This window comes from Furipterus horrens, unplaced genomic scaffold (assembly GCF_987537825.1).
Source record: "Furipterus horrens unplaced genomic scaffold, mFurHor1.1.pri manual_scaffold_11, whole genome shotgun sequence".
In the NCBI taxonomy this organism is placed as follows: Eukaryota; Metazoa; Chordata; class Mammalia; order Chiroptera; family Furipteridae; genus Furipterus; species Furipterus horrens.
Window position 1 is genome coordinate 64,932,736 of NW_028327181.1, and position 21,937 is coordinate 64,954,672.

The window sequence follows — 21,937 nt, forward strand, 5'->3', positions numbered from 1 at the left end:
TCTTCCAGAGGATGAGGCAAAGGAAAGGATATTTAAGATACCAAATTCTATATTTTGTGTCCCATATACTCAGCGTTTTTGTTTGTTTTTTAAAATGTTATTGGCCCTGGCTGAGTAGCTCAGTTGGTTAGAGTATCCGCCCTATATGCCAGGGTTGCAGGTTCGATCCCTGTTCAGGACACTATAATAGTCAATCAATAAATGTACAAATTAAGTGGAACAACAAAAATTGATGCCCCGCTCTCCCTCCCTAAAATCAATCAATAAAAAAATGTTATTCATAACAAATGTAAAGTACAGAGAAGCAGTTGCCCTCCATGTGTTCTGTTGTTCTTAGCACCCATCATATAATCTGTAGTATCCTATCTGGTTGATTGGATTCCTCTTTATTGCCTTGCCCTGAGCATGGGGACGATCAGTCTTCTGGAATTTTCTGGCGTTTAGAACAGAGGCTCATGATTAGGTCTGCCTGCTTGTTTGGCTAAGTGGTTAGAGGCTAACGCGCACTCGGAGCGCACGTGGCGCCGGCGGCCTGTTTCCTCCTCAACCAAAGGGTCTCATAAGGTCGTGCAGCCGTCCCTCGCGGCCAGCAGATGGCGCTGCCAGCCCGGCTCTGGAACCTGGAAGCCGGAAGCAGTAGCCAGGCCCGGACTGGCGGGCCCTGGGCGCGGGAGATCCGGCGTGGGGCCACACCCTCCGCGCCGCCTGCCCCCACTCCAGAAAGGGGCGCCGAGCGGCATCTGGAGAGGGCGCTGCGGCTGTCCACGGAACGCGCGGCCCCTGGTCCCCAGGGGACATGGGTGTGCTCAGGGCCGGCCTTTGCCCAGGCCTCACCCAGGACATGATCCAGCTTCTGAAGAGCCACGGAATCAAGACAGGTGACCGCGTGCGCGTGCCACAGAGCTGGTGACACCGGGGAGCCCGGCCCCACGGCCCTGGCATACCCGGGAGGGGCCACTTCCTCCCTCCTCTGCTCCCCACCCTCGGGATGGTGGGCGTGGTCAAGCCAAACCCCAAGCAGGGCAGAACCCCCGAACTGAGTGCCTGGCAGCACGCCAGGCTCCGCGGCTCTGTTAGATGGCCTGCCCCAAGGTAGAATTATCACCCCATTTTACAGATGGGGGAAAAGCCAAGCATGGGAAGTCCCGCCCTTCCTGCCAATCAACCACACCTGTTTTGTTTTCAGTGGTGGACCTGGTTTCCGCAGACTTGGAAGAGGTAGCCCAGAAATGTGGCTTGTCTTATAAGGTGAGCGGATGATCTCGTTCCAAACCTGAGCAAAGGGTTCCCAGAAATTGATAAGGGGGGCTGGTGGCATATGGGACTCTGGGATGCCCTCTCCCTTGCCCGGTCATTGCTCATTCCTGAGTACTCTGGTCCGCTTTGGGTTGAAGTGCCCTGGCTCCATCCTGAGTTGCCCCCACTCCTTCGCCAGGCCCTGGTTGCCTTGAGGCGGGTGCTGCTGGCTCAGTTCTCAGCTTTCCCCTTCAATGGCGCTGACCTCTATGAGGAACTGAAGACCTCCACTGCCATCCTGTCTACTGGCATTGAAAGGTTTGTATGAATGTGTACTTTGGGAAGAAGAGGAGAGGCAAGAGGACATGCGTGCTTCCTGCTCGGCCGTTGATGCTTGAGCCTAGGGAGGGCAGGGTTTTTCAAGCGGGGGTGAGGGCAGTAGGGACTGGTGGTCAGGACTTCTGAGTTCTCTTACCTCACAACAGGGTTTCTCGACCTCACAACAGGGTTTCTCGACCTCACACTCCTAACATTTGGGATGCATAATTATTTGATGGTGGGGCGTGGGCATGTCTTGAAGGATGTTTGGCTGCGTTACCTCACCTCTATCCTCTAGATGCCAGTAGCACCTCCCTCCCAGTTAACAGTGTCTCCAGACATTGCCAAATGACCCCTGAGGGACAAAATTGCCCCAGGTTAATAACCCTGTTCTGTAACACAAGATGTCAGTATTTTATTATTATTCAGCAGTTGAGAGCAACCCTTCTCTGGCTCTACGTCCTCATTCACTTACGGACAGGACAAGAAAGAACACTCAGGACTAACATTTATTGAGTGCCTAGTATGTGCCAGCCATTGACTAGGTTATATAATCTCTTCAGTGAGCCCTTTGAGTTAGTGATGATTAACCCCTTGAGTTTAGCCCAAGAGGAGCAAGGGGTGGATTTGGGGCTCAAGCCCTGCAGTACTAGACTCATGCCCCATACTCTGCAGCAGAAGGGGACAAGGGAGCTTTCATAAAGGAGTAGTTCTATTCTGCCGTGTTGTTTGGAGAGGGAGAGAGTTAAAGACAACAGCCACTTTCTGGCTGAGGGAGTCTGACTTCCTTCCTGTCCTATTTCTGTGGAATTTGATGCAGAATTCCTCCACCACAAAGGTCTTTGGATTGGTTTGGCCCTTGCTGCGTTCACAACATATTCTCTTGGCAGGGTTCACACAGCGTGGTGCGTGCTCCTCCTGGTTGGGGATCTGAGTCTGGTAGCCATCAAGCACCGGCTGAGTGCCTACTGATTGCCAAATACGTGCAGTTGGTAGGTGTATGAGTGAGGCAAGGATCCTACACTTAAAGGCGTGTGGGGTAGACAGAAGAGCAGGTGAACCCAGTGTACGAACCTGTGGAGACAGCATAAGGAGGGAGTGATGAACAGGAAGCTGACTTGGCCTTTGGGCTTGGGGAGCTAATAAACCAACATACTCAGAGGAAGCATTCACGGAGCAGTCAGCTGGTAAAAAATTTTAAATATACACGGAATCCAACCCTGCTACAAAACTCTCCTCAGTGGCCTTATCCTGAACGGTTCCCTTCTTACAGTTCATGTGGTTTTCTCAAGTGCTTGACCTTTGGCCTCTTATTGTACATGTTCCCCAAGTGGATGCCCCTCCATCCCTCTCCCCTCTTCCATTCCTGCTTCCCAAACTGTCCAGAGACTGGGGCGGGGCCTGAATGGGGAGTGGTTACACCCCGGGCCCAGAGCGTGTCCTCTGTTGGTCGGCTGCTTGCCCAACACTAACCTTCTCCAGTTTATCAGCTTCACTGTTTTCGTCCAGGAGGATCTCAAACATCTTCTGTACCCTCGAGTCTGTGGAGAACTGCACACGGAGCTAAGGAAGGAGGAGGGAGGAGTGGGGAAGGGAGCAGGCAGAAGTCCACATTTAGTCAGCTCCACGTGAAGTTCATCTCAGTAATATTAGGGTATCTACTCTGGGCCCTCACACTGCCATTCATTCATTCATTCATTCAACAAACGTTTACTGAACAACTACTAGGTGCCAGACACTGCTGTAGATGTTTAGATGCTAGGGATAGAATGGCAAACAAAATCAAGTCCTTGCCCTACAAAGCTTACAGTCAAGTTACATTCCTTATCCCAGTTGGTCATTGCAAGTCTTGGAAGGCAAAGGGATCATCTCCCCAATTTTGGAATCTAGAAAACAGTTAGCTACTAGACATTTAAATACGGGTTAAAACATAAATAGGCCTCCAGGATCAGAAACTGGAAGCAGCTTAAAGTAGCTCCTTAAGCAATTGAAATTACTATGTTTAGATGTGCATCCCTCACAATACCCATCCCAGCCTCAAGGCTCTGAAGCTTTCTTAAAATGACCAAACCGATCATCATCCCCCACCTCACCATCTCTGTCTGTACCTCCCACTACTTTGTTGTGCTGGTCTACACTCCCTCCTATGTCCTTCCAGGCCTTCAGGGAAGGGAGGGGTCTCTCATGCACCTCCCAGTCTTTGACCCTCTTGGGTTGTATTTCCCCAGCCCTGAGTCCGCACTCCAGACAGTGGTCCCACCTTGGGGCTGCCCCAGGCACATAGGAGTTACTGAGTCTTAGAGCCAGAAGCTGAGTGATCAGTTACCCTCCTGCTCCAATAGAGAGGAAACTGACACCCTGGGGGGTCCCTCAGAAAATTGGGAGCTAAGGCAGGACTAGGGTGCAGAATTCCTCACTTCTGGTCCAAGTTCTCCCCACTTTACTCCATTTTCCTAGAAGAGATTTCCTGTTCCTACTGGCTCCTGACTCTCCTCTATCCGCCACCAATAACACCCCCACCCCATTCCTAGGTATCTCACGCTGCCTTTATCCTCCTAGAAAGAGAGGGAGAGGTGAAGACACATTAAGTTGCAATTTTAACAAAAACCTCTATCTGGAACGTAAAAGGCCCCAGCTCTGGTCTGGCTGGCTCCAACACTTACACAAGCATTACAGCATCTCTGTTCCCTCACAGAGAGGTGCACCTGCTCCCCCGTTCTGCGGTACCTGCCTATGCCACTTGCTCACTCCATCCAAGGGAGTGGAGGTAGGACTAGCCTTGCCCTAATGTCCTGCACCTCTACCATGTCCTTGCTAGGAATGGGGGGAGGTAGCCAAGGCTTGTGGGAAGGGGTCTGGCTGACCTTCTCCTGGATGCTTGTATTGAGCTTCCTCAGTGTCTCCTGGAAGTTCTGGTTCCGTGGCTCGAGGGTGGCACAGCGCTGCACATCCTTGAAGGCCTGGTCCAACTTCCCCAGGTGCTCCAGTGCCTGGCATCGCCGATACAGGGCCTTGATGTCCGAGGAGTTGATGTCAATGGCTAGGGGGGACAACAGGCAGGGCCTTAGGGGGCTGGGCTGCAGATCACCTTCCTTCCCCTCCTGCCGCTGCCCCCAATCTCTTCCTTGGAGATTACCCACCCATGTGGACTATCTGGTTCAAGGCTCCCCTTTGTTAAGGAAAGAGGAAAAATCATTGTCTCAAGGTTGGAAGGGAGTTTAAGGGTCACCTTGCCCAATCCCTGATGCTCTAGAATCTGCTACACTGATCCCTGCCAAGTGTGCATCCACCTGGTGCTTGCATACCTCCAGTAGTGGGGAGCTCCCTCATAACGCCCTTCCCCTTTCCTACCTGAAATATGTCCCTCTGTAACTTTGCCCTTTCATCTTAAGTCCAGCTCTGGAACCCCCAAGATGAAATCCAATCTTTCTTCCTCGTGACAGTTTTTGCTTTTTAGGAATTTGAAGGCAGCTCTCCTCCGTCCCACCTGGGAGTTGCTTTTTCTGAGCTAATTATTGCCACTTTCCTTGGCTGCTCATCACAGGGTGTATTTCCAGTCCCCTCTCCAGCTGGTTCCCTCCCTCCTGAACTCATTTCAGGCTATTTGTTTCTCCTAAAAGAATGGCAACTGGATCAAAACCCAAACACAGACCTGCAGCCAAGAGAAGTCTTCCCATTTTAATCATGCTCTTAAGCCAATGTTGACTTATGGTTTTTTTTTTTTTTTTTTTTTTTTTTTTTATGTTTACTTCTCCTAGTGTCCGTGGAACAGGCTGGTGACTCCCTCTTCCCCAGAAGAAGCCCAGCCCCCATGGAGTAGACTGGGCTGATGGACTTGGTCCTGGGGATCCCCCATGAGAATATCCAAATTTACAACAAGGGGTGTGTGCATCATGACCATGGCAAAGATTTTCAGAAGCAATCTCTTTTTTAAAAACATAAATTGCTCATTTATTGTATTCTATTCTGGTTCTTATGTAAAATGCCATTTCCTATAAAACTATTGTTATTTTTATTGTTGTTTCATTACAGTTGTCCCAATTTTTCCCCTGTTACTCTCCACTGCCCCACCCATCCCCCCCATCCCCCTCTCCCACAGTCAGTCCCCATCCTGTAGTCTATGTCTATGAGTCATTTATATAATACATGTTCCTTGACTAGACCATCCCCTTTCTTCCCCCGCTTCTCCTTCTTCCCTCTCCCCCTCCCCTCTGGTCACTGTCAGTCTGTTCCTTGTTTCCATGCCTCTGGTTCTATTTTGCTCATTTATTTGTTTTGTTCACTAAGTTCCTGTTATAGATGAGATTATATGGTATTTGTTTCTCACTGCCTGGCTTATTTCACTTAGCATAATACTCTCCAGTTCCATCCATGCTGTCACAAAAGGCAGGAGTTCCCTCTTTCTTTCTGATCAGAAGCAATCTCTTAAGAAAAGAAACTTAACATGGAACTCCATTTGCAAAAATGTGACTTAGGGGTGGAAGGCACACCTGAAGCCCCGCCTACGATGCCTAGGTTGGCATTTACACAATTTGTAACTCCCCTTAGACAAAACAGGGATGCTGAGGCAGGTGGGGCAAAGGAGGAAGGGGTGGCTCACCTCTCGAGGCATCTGAAGCTGCCTGAACATAGCTCTCCTGAGAAAGAGAAGGAGACTTAGTTAATGGGGGCCCATTGCAGAGACAGCCTGAGAGGGTCCCCACGGGCATTAGAGGGCACCTGATGGGAGCTGCTGGCCATCAGGGACCCAGAGGAGGGTCCCTGGCTGGTTATGGAAAAGTGAGTGAGATTTGGATTTGAATCTGGGCTCTGCTACTAACAACCTGGGAGATCTCGGACAACTTATTGAACCCTCTGAGCCTTGGGGTTCTTATCTGCAGTATGAACATGACAGCCGCTGCCTCAGCAGGCTGTTATTGAGATGCTACAACATAACATAAAAAGCCCCTGGCTTGATGCAGGTTCCCATTACGCTGGTTTCCATCTGGGGGGAGTTCTGTCTCCCAGGGTAGTGGGTCTAGGAAAGCAGTGAGAGGCGCCCTTCTCCAGCCTGAGGGGCCTTGGGGAGGGGGCTGGGACGATGGAAGACGGATGATGCCTATCAGGAAGGGGAGGCTGCACCCCAGCCCAGCCCTCAACCTCCTGCCCCGCCCCAAACCATTTTCAGGCCACAGGCCGCCCGGTTGCGATAGAGTGTGGCCTTCAGGGCCTTATCCTTGGTCAGCTTCAGGGCCTGGCTGTAGCTCTTTGTCGCGGCCTTGTAGTCCTGGAGCTGGAAGTGCCGGTTCCCTTCCTCCTTCAGCTGCACAGCTTCAGCCTCCGCCTCTGCCATCTGTCGGGACAGGGCAGCTCTGTCTGGCCAGCCACTCACTCCAGACCCAGGGCTGGACTCCCAGCTTGAGGTCTGGAGCTCCAGGGTGAAGGTGAGTGTTCTTACCTGGAAGGGACCTGCGCCCAGCACCCCCAAATCCATTACCCAAAAGGATATTACGGCATGTGCTTGGAGTATAGCCCAAGTTGAGAGGGGCCTCAGGGTCCCTGTGCCTCCCTCTCTGTCCCTCTCTGCTGGGCAGATGAAGCCACCAGGCCAAAGGCCTGAACTCTCAGTGCAGACCTTAAAAGTTCTTGTTGGCTCCCCTTCTCCCTCCCAGTCCCAGGAACATTCCAACTGGCTTACTTTCTCCCAAAGACAATGTGCTTGGGCTGTTCTCCGGTGATGTGAGGTTGCTCCTCTGAGCTCCGGTGTGAACCCCCAGCCAGTCAGCCTCCCTCTGCCCCTCCCAGCCCCAACCCAGGAGACTATCGCCCCTGCCAGTGGCTCCAGACTATATTTGGCCACAGGGGCAGGTGCTCCTGGAGTCTGTCATTGATACTCAGGGCCCTCCCCATCCCCAGACTGGATAGTCAAGTACCACGTGGAGATGCTGACTAACCTCTGCCCCAGCACTCTGCACAGGGGCAGTTCTGGGGGCTCAGGCACTCATACGCTGAAGAGTGAGAGAAAAATCCAGAAGGTACGGGAACCCCCCAGCAGATCTCCTTCCCTAGGCACAGCTATAATGTCCCTTCTCCACCTCCATCCTGGATAAACAACCCTCTCTCCCTCCCCCAACCACAGCTATTTTGGGAGCAGAGTGACAGCTGAGGGGCTGACAGACTTGGATGCAGAGAGCAGCTGCCCACAACTCCCCTCTCCCTGTGGCATTCGCTTGTTAAAAATGTCCTTGCTTTACAGAAAGACCAGCAGACTTGTTAACTCAGTTTAATGGAATTGGGTCTGTTTTGATCCACATGTATTCTGTTCCTCCCCATTTGTAGTGAGTGGATACACTCAGCCTACCTCTCCTGTCCGACTGGGAACTCCCTGAGAATGGGCTCTGTATATCCTACCCCCTCCAGACTGTAGCCTTCTCCTAGGGCATGAGCTGGGTCAGCCTGGGAATTCCTGGAGACCAAGGACTGTGCCCCTTATCTGACTGGGAACTCTCCTCGGACAGCTGAGTCTCCCTCATCAGAAAAGGGTCTTTCTGGGATAAGAACTACGGGTTCACCACTAGAAAGCATCTCCCGGGGTGGGGGGGGGGGGACAAGAAATGTTTCTCAGGAACTGAGGGTTCCTGAGGTAAACTTATGAGGTTGTCCTGAGATGGACAACTCTCTCGCCTTTCAGTGTCTCCAAGCCTGGGCTGTGCGCTTCCTCTCCGAGGGCAAGCATGGCATCTCATGCATCTTGACTTCCCCTGGGGCAGAGCCTGGCAGAGGCAGTGCCCAGCGTGTGTTTCCTGATTGCATAAATAGATGAATGTGTGGTGTCTACATGCTGATGCTTTGATTCACTTACTACCATGGTGCCCCCTCCCATGTGTCTTCAAACTTGCCTACCCAGGCTGAGAAAGACACTAAAGAAAAAGCATAGGTGGGTTACCGACACCAGATTCTGCTCCTGGCTCTGTGACTTCGAACACACAGCTATGACTTTGGACAAGTTCTACTGCCCTACTGAACACAAGGCCCAGCCCTGATGCATGTTTGTCTAATGTATGTTTGTTGACTACATGAATGGATGGATCGATGGATGGATGGATAGATTGATTCCCTGAGGTCATAGTGTCCCAAATCCTGGGCCTCTTTATGGGGCAAGTTCTCTGTAGCAATGAGGTAATATGATAAAGGATTCTGCCACTGGCAGAGAACTGCAGTTCTGTGATTTTAGGTCCAATGAATCCCAGATTCTAATCTTGATTCATTCATTCCACAGGTATTTCTTAAGCATCTACTGAGGGCCAGGAACTGTGAACGATCATGAAAACAGAGAACACTCATGAGGACAAGGATCTGTGTCTATTTTGTTCATTTACATATGCCAAGTGCCTATAATAGTGTGTGGTATGTAGTAGGTGCTCAACAATATTGAATAAATGAATAAAATAGTTCCATAAATCTGCAACTTCAAATATGAGAAATACCTGGACATTTTGAAAACATGTAATAGGGGAACCTGACATCGTTTTAGAGAAGGTTCCCCTAAGTAAAAGATTAAAGAAGTTAATGCATTGAGAGCTCCTAGAACAATGCCCAGTAGAGAGTAAGTGCTCAGTATACTTGTTAAATGAATGAATGAATAAATATTTAAGGAACGACCTGAAGAGTGAGAAACTTGTATTAGTTTGCTAGAGCTGCCATAACAAAATACCACAGACGAGGGGGCTTAAACATTAGAAATTTACTTTCTCACAATTCTGGAAGATAAAAGTCTAAGATCAAGGTGTCATCAGGGTTGATTTATGATGCAACTTCTCTTCCTGGCATGTAGACAGCCAGCTTCTCACTGTGTCTTTACCTGGCCACTTCTCTGAATGAGTGCAAAACAAGAGACCTCTGGTGTCTTCTCTTCTTATAAGGACACCAGTCCTACGGGATCAGGGTCCCATCCTTATGACCTCCCTTAACCTTTACTACTTCCTTATAGGCCTTATCTTCAAATACAGTCACACAGAGGGTCAGGGCTTCAACATATGAATTGGGGAGGGTGGTACACAATTTAGTCCATAACATTTCCAGACAGGGAAAACTGCATGTGCAAAAGCACTGATGCAGAAAGGGTCATGCCTTGGAAGAACTAACAAAAAGCCAGAAGGATCTGATCTTAAAGAGATAAGAATGGCTGGAGAGGTAAGGCAGGCTGAATGGACCCTTATGAGGAGTTTGAAATTTTTTTTTTCTTGCATGTGATGGGAACCACTGCAGGGTTTTAGGTGGAGAGAAACTGACCAGATTTTTGGTTTGAAATCATCACCCTGGTTGCAGTGTAGAGAATGCATGGGAGGAGGCAAGAATAAAAACAGGGAGGCAAGTGAAGAGGTGGTGTAGGGAACCATGGTGACTCAGAGCACAGTGTGGCAGTGGAGATGGGGAGCACTGATTTAAGACAGGTTACCCAGGCAGAACTGACAGAGCCTGAGACTGCCTGGGTGTGAGGGCTTGAGGGGCGAGGGGGAGGAGGGCTGACAAGGAAAATCCCAGGTTTCTGGTAAGAGCACTCCTGTTCTTTGTTATCTGCTTCAGTTCCTCATCTGTACTATGGGGAGAAAAGGGTTGTTGTGAAGATTAAGAGTACAGCACTTAGAACAATGCTTGACACGTTGCTATCATTGTTATTGCATTACAGTGTTGAGAACGGTAGACATTTTCTGCTTTTGTTCTCATCAAATATTTTTAATTGATTTAATCCATTTTAAAAAGAATGATAAGGGGAAGAGGGTAGGGGAAGGTTGAAGAGGGTAAAGGAAGTCAACAATATGGTGATGGAAGGAGACTAAACTTTGGGTGGTGAGCACACAATACAATATACAGATGATGTATTATAATGTACACTTGAAACTTATATAATCTTATTAACCAAAGTCATCCCAATAAATTTTTTTTTTTTTTAAATAATGACTTATTTCCGGGTCGGTAAAGTTACAGAAAATTTTTATTCTATTTTATTTTTTATCCATGTATTCTAATTTTTCTAAATAAACGTGTAATAAAAATACAATAAAAGTCATTTTTTCAAATAAAAAATAATAATAATTTTTGCCCTCAACCCAATAGCCTTTGGCTTTGTAAGTAATCCCCTACAGGGATTACTGCTGCCTGGAGCCTATTTAGTCTCTGTCATTTTCTACCTCTGTGGTCTTGGAGAAAATCACAGCTTAAAACCTCGATTTCCCCATACATAAAATGGGCAAGAATCCCCGTTCTAACGAGACAAAAGTTTCTTTGCATCTTGCAAGGCACCGAGCTGTCCAAGGGGAGGTTGTAGAGATGGGTACTATGTGAGGCCATTCCCAAGGCCGAAGGCCTGGCGCGGCGTGACACTTTCCCTCCGCAACACCAGAGGGCAATGTCGCGGGCTGCGGCACCACCCGATCACGGGGGCGGCGCTCTGTCCCCACAGAGTCTTTCTCCACGTGGGAACGCGGGATGGCGGCGGCGGCGGCGGTGGTGGGTGTGCGGGAAAGGGGGCGAGGGCGTCGCGGCAGGGCGCTGGGGCCCGGGGGCCACGATGCGGGAGGGAGGCGGAAATGGAGACCCTTCTGTCCGAGCCGTGTGGCTGACGCCCGCGGTGCTTGTTGGCTCAGGACGAGGCGGCGGCGCGCGACGTGCAGCGGCTGCTAGTGCAGTTCCAGGATGAGGGCGGGCAGCTGCTGGGGTCCCCGTTCGACGTACCGGTGGACATCACTCCGGACAAGCTGCAGCTCATATGCAACGCGCTGCTGGCCCAGGTGAGCAGTGGCCGGTGCCGCCCGGGTCGGGCCCACGGTGGGTCGGGAGACCAAAAGGGCCCCCACCATGCGCCGACACTGGGTAATACACGCGGGTGCGAATCCATGGAGTGCCACTTACCCGGGGGCGGGTCAGAAAGACGCATCAGTGTGAGAGCGCTTTTCACGCCGACCATCGCGGTCCGCAAGCCCTGGGTGCTCTGTCAAATGATTCCTCGCCACAGCCCCTGATTAATTATCGTCATGTTACAGTGTGCCGGGAGGCATTAAGTTATTCGCAGGATGCTACGCAGTAGCTGTTGAATTTGGAATTGGAACCCTAATCTGTCAAAATCAAAGCCCATGTTCTTTTAACTCCTAGTCCGGTGCTTTGGAAGTGTTGCCTTCTGTCGGGGTGGGAGGTGCTTAAAAATGCTGTACTTGGGCTCCACCCCCAGACTTACTATACCAGACCCTGGGGTGAAGCAGAGAATGCATTTCCAAACAGCTTTTTGGATGCTTCTTAACACATTATACAGCATGGTGTGGTGGTTTGAAAAACACTGCTTAATGGTATATACTCATCTTGGACTTAAGTGTTCTTTTTAAAGAACACTAAAGAATCTGAATTAGTCATTAGCAATAGGAGGTTGGGCTAATTACTTGGTTGCTCAGAGCCTCGGGTTTTTTTTTTCATCTGTCAGGTGGGAATATTAATGCCTACCCCCAGGGTTATTGTAGGATGCAGATAAAGGATTTGAAAGTGATATGTAAGCAACTTGCTCTTCAAGGATTAAAAAGGTCGGCCTCGATGGGGAATGATGGGGTGGGTATAACTCAAGCAGGATGGCTGAAAAGAAGGAAGCTTTATCTCCCACAGCTCAGTGAGGGGAGCCTCGCTGGTGCAGGTGGCCCCTGCCCATCTTTTGATGGGGGGGTTGCCCTTTGCCATTGCCCTTCAGGAGGATCCCCTGCCACTGGCATTCTATGTCCACGATGCCGAGATTGTCTCCTCACTGGGGAGGACGCTGGAGTCACAGGCGGTGGAGACGGAGAAAGTTCTTGACATCATTTACCAGCCACAGGCTATCTTCAGGGTCCGCGCTGTGACCCGCTGCACCAGCTCCTTGGAGGGTCACAGTGAGGCAGTCATTTCTGTGGCCTTCAGCCCCACAGGAAAGTAAGGACAGCTGCAGAATTGTGGAGGGGAGTGTGGGGGTGCAGCGTCTGGCTGGAGTGAGGAGGGTACTCCCAAATCATGATCACTGTGACCCATGCTCTAGGCTCAGGTCGAAAGTAAGGGACTTTTCGAGTGAGGTTTAGTCCACAAAGATCAAGGACACCTGCCTTGGAAGAGTCCTTCCTGAACTTGATCTCAGAAGATCTGAGCTGCAAGTTCAACTCTGCCCCTTCTAGCTGTGTGACCTAGGCAAGTCACTTAACCTTTCTGAGTTTTCTTCATCTTCTGTGAAACTGGGACTTTATTTATTTATTTATTTATTTATTTATTTATTTATTTATTTTTAGGGGAAGGGGAAGGGAGGGAGAGAATCATCAATGTGCAAGAGAATCATTGATCAACTAACTGTCTCTCGGATGCTCCCCACCAGGGGACCTGGCCCACAACCCAAGGCATGCGCCCTGACCTGGAATCAAACCAGTGACCTTTTGGTTTGTGGGATGATGCCCAACCCACTGAGCCACACCAGTCAGGGCAGAAACTGTGTTTCTTTGCTTCTCACAGTCCTATGGGCGTAATCAGAAGCTTTACATCTGATTATAGCTGTGGCTGTTCCTTTTAGGAAGGAAGAGAAGAGAAATGGCCTCCTGGGGTCTTCTCCCAGATCACATCAGTGTTACATTTCTTTTCAGGGGAGAGAGAAAAGTCCAGCCCCAGATTCTATTCCCACAAGACAGTTGAAAGGCAGCAGACATGGGCAGTGTTTCAGGGTGAGCCCTACCCCTTGTCCCCACTGCAGAGGTCAGGCAGCGTCTCTTCTTCCCCAGGTACCTGGCCAGTGGCTCCGGAGACACAACTGTGCGCTTCTGGGACCTCAGCACTGAGACACCGCATTTCACATGTCAGGGTCAGTATGCAGTTAGCCATTTAGGGAGTCTTAATGGTGGGTGGGTGATTGACTCATCTCTTTAATTCCTGAGGAGGCCTGGAGCAGATTCCAGCTCCTTCACCTCCCTTTAGTGGCTGCCTGTTCCTAGGTAGAGACTGTACTCTTGAGCCTCGCCAACCATTTATGAACAAGAAGACTAGACCAAAGATTTGAGTGTGGGGTTGTGGGAAGGGACTGACTGGCTAATAGCAAGGAGAACCTGGCTTAAATCCAGCCTATGCCATAGTGGTTCTCAAACTTAAACGTGCATCAGAATCACCTGGGCTTTTGTTAAAATACAGACTGCTGGGTCCCACCCCGAAAGTTTTTGTCTCTCTAGGTCTGGGGTGTTGCCTGAGAATTTGTTTGAAGTTCCTAGGTGGTGTTGGTGCTGCTGGCCAGGGGGCCACACACTAGCTGGGCAAGGACCTTGGGGTGGGGCGTGGATGCTCCCTTTGTAAGCTTCTGTTTTCTCTTCTGGAAAATGGGGGTGATAATTTGTTCTTGACTTCAGACCTTAAAGCTATTGAGAGATTTCTGCGGATGACTTGAAAACACTTTGTACCACATGCCACATAGGGATCATTAGAGGCAGTATGTTATCTGTGCATCAAAAGGCATGGCTTTAGCACTTGCAGTGTATTCTCCCTCTGCCTAGGAAACCTTATCCCTCCTTTTGTTCAATTGTTTATTCAGCAGCTAGTTTAGAAGTACTTACCATGTGCCAGGCATTGCTAGGAACTGGGGATAAAAAACAGATGTTCCTCCTTTCTTTCTTAGGACACAGACACTGGGTCCTTAGCATATCCTGGTCCCCAGACGGTAAGAAGCTGGCTTCAGGCTGCAAGAATGGCCAGGTAGATGGTGGTCAGGGTAACTAGACAGGGACTCTGGGGTTACCTTTGGGGAGCTGGGTCAGAATCAGGTTCTGGGTCTTCAGGGAGGGTGGGTGAGACAGGGAAAGGTTGGGGAGGGTTATTCCGTGAACTTCTGTCTTTCAGATTCTCCTGTGGGACCCAAGCACAGGGAAGCAGGTGGGTAGGACCCTCGCTGGACATAGCAAGTGGATCACAGGCCTGAGCTGGGAGCCCCTCCATATGTAAGTGACATTGACAGCTGGGGTAATGAAGAACAAGGGGTTCAGAGCTGTCCCCCACCCCACTTAATGCAGAGGGGGCAAGGTGAGCGGTCTGACAGTGACTATGAGGCAGGAAGTGGGGAAGGTCATTGCACCTACGTTGCTGCTCAGGCGGGGGCTGTTCATCACGGGGCCTGAGAGCCACCCAGAGGTGCAGCTGGATCTTGAGGTCAGGAATCTATAGACATTGTCCCTGACTCTTGAACTGGGAACGGGGAGGTGCCGTGGGGAGACAGGCATTACCAGGTCAGAAGTGAGGTCCCATCTCCCACCCCCTCTCCAGGAACCCCGAGTGCCGCTATGTGGCCAGCAGCTCCAAGGATGGCAGCGTGCGGATCTGGGACACGACCTCCGGCCGCTGTGAGAGCATCCTCACCGGGCACACCCAGTCCGTCACCTGTCTTCGGTGGGGAGGAGATGGGCTGCTCTACTCTGCCTCGCAGGACCGCACCATCAAAGTCTGGAGGGCTCACGATGTAAGCACTGGGAGCGTTCGGGAGCCAGTCTGGGGAAACCAGGCATCCAGCACTAGGAGGAACACTGACCGGTGTTCCCTGGGCATGTTCTGGGAGCCAGATCGGGGACACGTTTTGGGGACAGGGGGTCCTGTGATTGGTGCTGCACTGTAGGGGAGGTTCCAGGGTCCATCAGCATTGGCAGGCTCTGGAAATTCCAGCTGTCGGAAGCCTCTAGCTTTATTGAACCTGCCATATTCCAAACTTTATTATACTGGAGCCTGTCTATTCTGATATACTTCCTTCCATGAAACATATTTTCAGAAACATTGATCTGAACTAGTGCCCTCTTTTTACAAATGAGGAGAGATGTAAGGTCATAAGGGTGGTGTGATTAAGGTCACACTGAATCAGGGGCCTGGCTCTGAGTCTCCTGGGGCTAATCTGGGGGTGCAGGTTCCCCAGGTTGGAGAGTGGTGTGTGTCTGACCTCTGTCCTCCCCTAGGGCGTGCTTTGCCGGACTCTGCAAGGCCATGGCCACTGGGTGAATACCATGGCCCTCAGCACTGACTATGCCCTGCGCACAGGGGCCTTTGAGCCAGCCGAGGCCTCTGTTAATGCTCAAGACGTCCAAGGGTCCTGTGAGTGAATAGGAGGTCGAGGGGAGAGCTGCTTGGTAAAGAGCCAGTTCTGTAGCTTAACGTGTGAGAGTCGGACCTAAGCCGGGGGCTTTGCTGTTTGTGTTGGGTTTTCTAATCAGCCCCGTTCCTCATCTCCTTTTCTCCCCTCCGGTGCGTGGACACAGTGCAGGAGTTAAAGGAGAGGGCGCTGAGCCGGTACAACCTGGTGCGGGTGAGTATGTGCCAGCGAGTCCAGCTCTGTACTCTCCCTTGTCTAGTCCCTGCAGCGCTGCGGACAGTCAGCCCCGCTGCCTTCCAGCCCCGCCTGAGAAAGCCCCTTTTCTGGAAAGTTGTTCTTGAAAATCCTAGTTTATACTCCTAAGATCTTAATGTGCCAGAGATCACTTTTATTTCATTTTGTTGTAGTTACTTCTCTATATAGCGTTCCCAAGGTAACTCTCTTTTTTATTTTATTTAGTTTAAGTAACACACTCACATGATCTAAGGTTCAAAGAACACAAAAAAGTAGATAGTGAAATATCTCTCATCTCTGTTGCACATTCATTCATTCCTTCTGGAAACATCTAGTGCCATGAGTATCTTGTTTCTCCTTCCAGAAACTTCATATATACGTGTGTGTGTGTGTGTGCGCGCACACACACTGTATACCATACAGTCATGTGCTACATAATGACATCTCAGTCAACGATGGACCACATATACAAGGGTGGCCCCATAAAATTATAATGAAAAATTCCTGTTGCCTAGCGATGTAGCTGTCCTAACATCCCATCGCACTGCATTATTGTATTGCAGGGTACCCTTTATACTTATAAAGAAGTTTGCTGTAAACCGTGTGCCATGTTATGCTAGCAGCAGCCTCATATGCCTCACGTGTCTGTGATCGCGTCCTTTTCTCTTGCGCTTGATTTACTCTCGTGCTCTCTTGTACGGTAACGTGCTGTGTGGGCTTCTCACCTAGGAGCAATAGGCTGCTCCGCAGAACCTAGCTGGGTCGTAGGCTGTACCCCTTAGGTTGTGTAAGTGCGCTCAGCGAAGTCACAATGACAAAATCGCCAAATGACGCATTTCTTAGAGCACATTCCTGTCATTCAGTGGCACAAACCCACGTGTAAAGTCCATCCCCTTTTTAACATACCATTCTGTCCCTTGCTTCTTCATGTAATTACATATCTTAGAAATTGTCCTGTGTTCATAGTTTCCTTTTGGGGGAGGTAACTCATGAGGTAGTGGCTGGGCCAGGCCTTGTCGCTCATGTTGAGTAATCAGTAGCGTGTTTGCAGCCGAGGTCGGACTCCCCCGCCTGAGACCATACCCAACAGTGTGTGTTCTGCCTCCCCTAGGGCCAGGGCCCGGAGAGGCTGGTGTCTGGCTCAGACGACTTCACCTTATTCCTGTGGTCCCCAGCAGAGGACAAGAAGCCCCTCACACGGATGACGGGACACCAGGCCCTCATCAACCAGGTGCTCTTCTCCCCTGACTCCCGCGTGGTCGCCAGTGCCTCCTTCGACAAGTCCATCAAGCTGTGGGATGGCAGGACGGGCAAGTGAGTGGGGTTGTGGGGAGGGGGCAGAAGGCCACTGTTTCTCTGGAGAGAGCTTGGCTCTGCCGCTTACTAGCTGTGTGGTCTGCGCAAGTGTTTGGGTTTTCTGAGCCTCTGTTTCCTCTTCTGTAATAAGAAGACACCTTAGCCTGTCAGTCTTGTTACAAGATTTGCATGAGATGGCATATTTAGCAGCAGCATTAGTAGGCATGGAGAACGTTAGTTTATTTCACGTCTAAGGAGAGACGGTCCTCAAGCTGGTCTTTCTCAAAGTGTGGCCCACAGACTAGCGGCGGTGGCAGCAGCATCTGGGAGTGCGATAGAAATTCAGAACCTCGGGGCTCACCCAGACCATGTGAATCAGAATCTGCCTTTTAAAAATTTTTATAGTTGACATACAATATTATATTAGTTTCAGGTGTACAACATAGAGATTAAACATTTAGTTACTTTACAAAGTGATCGCCCCAGTAAGTCTAGTACCATCTGACCCCGTGCATGGTTGCCACGGTATCATTGACTCTATTCCCATTGTTGCGCTTTCATCCCCGTGGCTCTTCTGTAACTACCAGTCTGTGCTTCCTAATCCCTTCACCTTTTTCACCCTTCCTGCCAGCCCTCCTTCAGTCTGCCGACCATCGATTTGTTCTCTGTATATATGAGTTTGTTTTTGTTGGTTTGTTGATTTATTTTGACTTTTAAATTCCACATATATGTGAAATGTTATCTTTCTCTGACTTATTTCACTTAGCACAATACCTTCTCGGTCCATCCGTGTTGTCACAGATGGCAAGATTTCATTCTTTTTTATGGCAAATTAATATTCCGTTATATCCATGTGCCACATTTTCTTTATCTATTCACCTATGAGTAGACACTTAGGTTGCTTCCATATCTTGGCTATTGTAAATAATGCTACAGTGAACATGGAGATGAATGTATCTTTTTGAATTAGTGTTCCGGATTTCTTTGGATAAATACTCAGTGGAAATGGTGGGTCATACAGTAGTTTTATTTTTAGTTTTATGAGGAATGGCCATATTGTTTTCCATAGTTATTGCACCAATTTACACTCCCACCAACAGTGCGTGAGGGTTCCCATTTCTCCGCATCCTCACCAACACATGTTGTTTGTTGATTTATTGATGATAACCACAGAATCTGCATTTTAGTAAGGTCACCAGGTGATTCTGCTTGTCATTAAGTCCAAGAGGCACTGGTGTAATGAGGCACAGTGCCCTCGGGGTTAATTAGGTTGGAGGAGCGGCAAAGGCAGGGGCAAGAAGGAGCAAGGGAAACTCTTGGCACCTATGTTTGAACTCATTTTCTTTTTAAGGTAAGACACCTGTGTTTCAGAGATGCCTAATAACTTGTCCCAGTAGACGCAGCCACGCCACCTGTCAGCAGGCGACTGTCATATTGGGAGGATGTCAGGCAGACGGGCTAAGCAGGTGGCTGCATTGGACTCTAAGACATGCAGAGTTGAGTGGGTGTGGGGGCCTGGCAAGAGGCACCCTAGAAGCAACTCATTTGGAGAAGTTTTAATACGCATAATGGGCAGTAATGATTAAATTGGCCTGGGATAGGACCCGGTGGTGGGATTTTGTAAAAGTTCCCAGGTAATTCTAACATGAAGCCGAGGTTGAAAATCACTGCTATAGGGGCATAGAGGACCCTTCAGACATGTTTGAAGATCTAATCTCCATCACCATCTTCCCTTGGCCCAGGTACCTGGCTTCCCTGCGTGGCCACGTGGCTGCTGTGTACCAGATTGCGTGGTCAGCCGACAGCCGGCTCCTGGTCAGTGGCAGCAGTGACAGCACGTTGAAGGTGTGGGACGTGAAGGCCCAGAAGCTGGCCACAGACTTGCCAGGCCACGCGGATGAGGTATGGCTGCCTGTCGTGGGCAAGGAGTGGGTATGGAATTGAAGCCTGGCCCTTCTCCTTCACCCTCCTCGTTACCCCACTTTTCCTCGTCTTCCTCCCCGGTTTAGGTATATGCTGTCGACTGGAGTCCAGATGGCCAGAGGGTGGCAAGTGGCGGGAAGGACAAATGCCTCCGGATGTGAGTTTGGGGGAAGTGGTGGTTGATGTACTTGGCCCCGCTGCCCTGGAGGGGTCACTTTTTGTGACTTTCCCTTCTGGCATAGAATTCTGGGGGCTCGCCGGGTGCCCAAACTTTCCTGAGATGGTGTGTGAAGCCAGGTTCTCAGTGGGCAGTGGGAGGACTATGGGAATTGCAGGGATTGTGGGAGACCCTGACAGTTCTGAGGCCACCCTCCAGAGGACGAGGCCAGGGTCATTCCAGTGCCAGGCAATAGGCTTTTGGTTAGCACTGGGCTTGGGAGTTCCTAAGACCTGGTTCAAATCCTGGTTCTGCCTTTCAGTATAGTCTTGGAGAGCTTGGTTACTTGGAATGCGAGGCATTGTGTACTTGTAGAACTGTCACTGTTCGTCATTGGACAATGTTGGTGGGCATCCCAGGAGGCCAGGCCCTGGTCTGAGGCCCTGGTGAGGCCGGCGGTGGGTGGGCGCCTACTCTGACTGAGACAGTAGCCAGGCTGTGTATGACTGTGGGGAAACCACAGGTTCTCCCCATAGTGGGCCCCTGGGATTACATGACAGCCTCCCTTTCCTGCATTTTGTTCCCTCCCCTTCTCCACAGATGGAGGAGATGAGAATCCCCACAGCTCTCTCTGACGCCCACCTGAACTCAGCCTGTGTCAGCTGCTGCCCCGACAGACCAAGGGCCAGGGTGGTGACCTGGAAAGCAAGTGTGGCTTCCTGGTCCTGCACAGATGCCAGCGGGGCTCCTGCCCAGAGCAGGAGATCGGAGGGCACAGGAAGTTACGTGGAGCTCAGCCCTTGGCCATCACTCTGTATCATGCTGGTGCCATCAGGGTTGGCGGGCGGCCAGGCAGCGATTGGCCCCTGCTGCTGCCCCTGCCTCCTTGCCCTGATGTCAGCTTTATTCAGGGTCAGACCCCAGATTCTGTGACCAAATAAATTATATTTTGTGTGTTTCTGTTACAATCCTTTTTCTAGAATCTGGGCTGAGTCATTTGTTTAGCCTCCTCTGCACTGGGCTACACCAAAAGGATACTGGCCGGGAAGCCGCCTTGCCTCTCTCCACCCTGTGCCTACAAGTGAGAGGCCAGTTGAGGCTGGGGAGTGAAGTGTTGTATGTGTTCAGAGATGCTGAGGTAATTCCAGCAGACAGAATTATTGGACGAACGGAGGGGCTGCTGCACACTCAGGCAAGTCAGCCAAGAGCAGAGCAGAAGACCGTCCTTTTATTGGGTTTAGACATGATACTAAAAATAGATCAATGGGAACAGACTCAAGGTAAAGAATGTTAGAAATTTATAGAACACAATGGTTATCTATAAAAATTCAAACAGGATAACATATGGTTTAAGCTTTAAGTTCTTGAAACTAAACAAAGGTATAAATCCTTAGGTCTGATTTCAAGCAAGATGTTATCTATAAGGCAAGGAGATGGGAGTACTCAGCAAGGTCTCTTTGGTCTCAGTATACACCACGGCTCAGTGGCCTGAAACAGCTTGCAGCTGCAGGCGTCAGCAAGGCCAGCTTGCTTATCTGAGTCACAGGACACCTGGACAGAGAGGCATGGGAACATGTCCTTTCTCAGAGGCCTGATTTCCTCCAAAGGGAGGCTGGCGAGGCTGGCTGAAGCCCCTATCGTTGCGGCCAGAGAGGATAGTGTAAGGCTGTGCTCTGATGTGGTTGCACTAGCCACATGTGGCTATTTCCGTTAACTAGCACTCCATACAGTTAGAAATGCTGTTCTCAGTCACGCCAGCTGAAAACACAGACAACATTGTCACCATCACCGAGTTCTGCTGGCTCGTGCTGCTCTAGGGGTGCCTTCCTCGGCCTCTCAGCACACTTTTTGAGGCCTTGCCATACACTGAACACTGGCAGGTGCTCGGGGTGCATCTGGGAAGGCGACGGCTGTCCGGATGACTTAACAGCATGCGGTGGTGAGAGCTCTAGCAGAAGTGTGTGTGTTGTGACGTGGGAAGAGGGTTCCCTGTCCCGTGAGGATGTCCACAGACCCTTGACCAAGATGTGGCACTCCATGCGTTCTGCTTCACCTTCTCTTCCAGTGCTGAGGTGGATCAACTCAGGTTGCACTTTATTTTTTAATTGATTTTAGAACAAAGGAGAGAGAACATCAATTTGTTGTTTCACTTACTTATGCGTTTATTGGTCGCTTCTGGTATGAGCCTTGACTGGGGATCGAACCCAGTATCTTGGCATATTGGGATGATGCTCAAACCAACAGAGCTACCCAGCCAGGACTGGGTTGAACTTCTAAACCTCCCTTGTATGGCTGCTCAGGGCCACAGCACTTCTAGTCTTGTGTTCTCACCCTCCCCTCCCCACCCCCATCTGCGTTTACAGTTTTACTTGTCACCAGCGGTGGTTCTCAGCTTCCACCTTGCATGTCTGCAGGGAGGCTGCAGGAGGCTGCGGGAGGCAGCAGTTGCTGGGCCCCTATCTGTGCGGGTCCTTTTTCTGTGTGCTCTCCCATGACCGTCAGAGTAACCACACAGCCATACCTGGTATGATCTCATGTTCCCATAGTTTCGATGAGGAAATGGCCCAGGAAGCTTAAATGGTTTGCCTGTGCCCTCACATCCAAGAAGAGCCAAAATTAAGTGGACCCTGCCCCAAAGCTTGTGTAATTTGCACTATGTCCCACCAGAGCTCAAGTCTGATGCT

At 50.3% G+C, this 21,937-nt stretch overlaps 3 protein-coding genes across 3 annotated transcripts; 2 read left to right on the plus strand and 1 right to left on the minus strand.

Annotated features, from left to right (window-relative positions):
* The first annotated feature begins 621 nt into the window (after positions 1–621).
* Positions 622–2,526, plus strand: LOC149998081 (DNA repair protein RAD51 homolog 4-like). The gene is made up of 4 exons (XM_090257546.1): positions 622–878; positions 1,187–1,248; positions 1,436–1,554; positions 2,445–2,526. The coding sequence occupies exons 1-4, from the start codon at positions 797–799 to the stop codon at positions 2,524–2,526; spliced, it is 345 nt and encodes a 114-aa protein (XP_090113672.1). The 5' UTR covers positions 622–796.
* A 444-nt stretch (positions 2,527–2,970) lies between these two features.
* LOC149998082 (protein unc-45 homolog B-like) lies at positions 2,971–7,340 on the minus strand. The gene is made up of 5 exons (XM_090257547.1): positions 7,232–7,340; positions 6,713–6,886; positions 6,155–6,191; positions 4,419–4,594; positions 2,971–3,117 (listed from the first exon to the last, which is right to left on the minus strand). Exons 2-5 carry the CDS (start codon positions 6,884–6,886, stop codon positions 2,971–2,973), a joined length of 534 nt encoding a protein of 177 aa, XP_090113673.1. The 5' UTR covers positions 7,232–7,340.
* Positions 7,341–11,022: 3,682 nt separating this feature from the next.
* Positions 11,023–20,226, plus strand: LOC149998083 (notchless protein homolog 1-like). Its single transcript, XM_090257548.1, has 13 exons — positions 11,023–11,043; positions 11,175–11,324; positions 12,266–12,483; positions 13,311–13,390; positions 14,192–14,268; positions 14,413–14,510; positions 14,833–15,025; positions 15,510–15,645; positions 15,810–15,856; positions 16,989–17,191; positions 18,916–19,075; positions 19,183–19,253; positions 19,854–20,226. Exons 1-13 carry the CDS (start codon positions 11,023–11,025, stop codon positions 19,864–19,866), a joined length of 1,467 nt encoding a protein of 488 aa, XP_090113674.1. The 3' UTR covers positions 19,867–20,226.
* Positions 20,227–21,937: the final 1,711 nt, after the last annotated feature.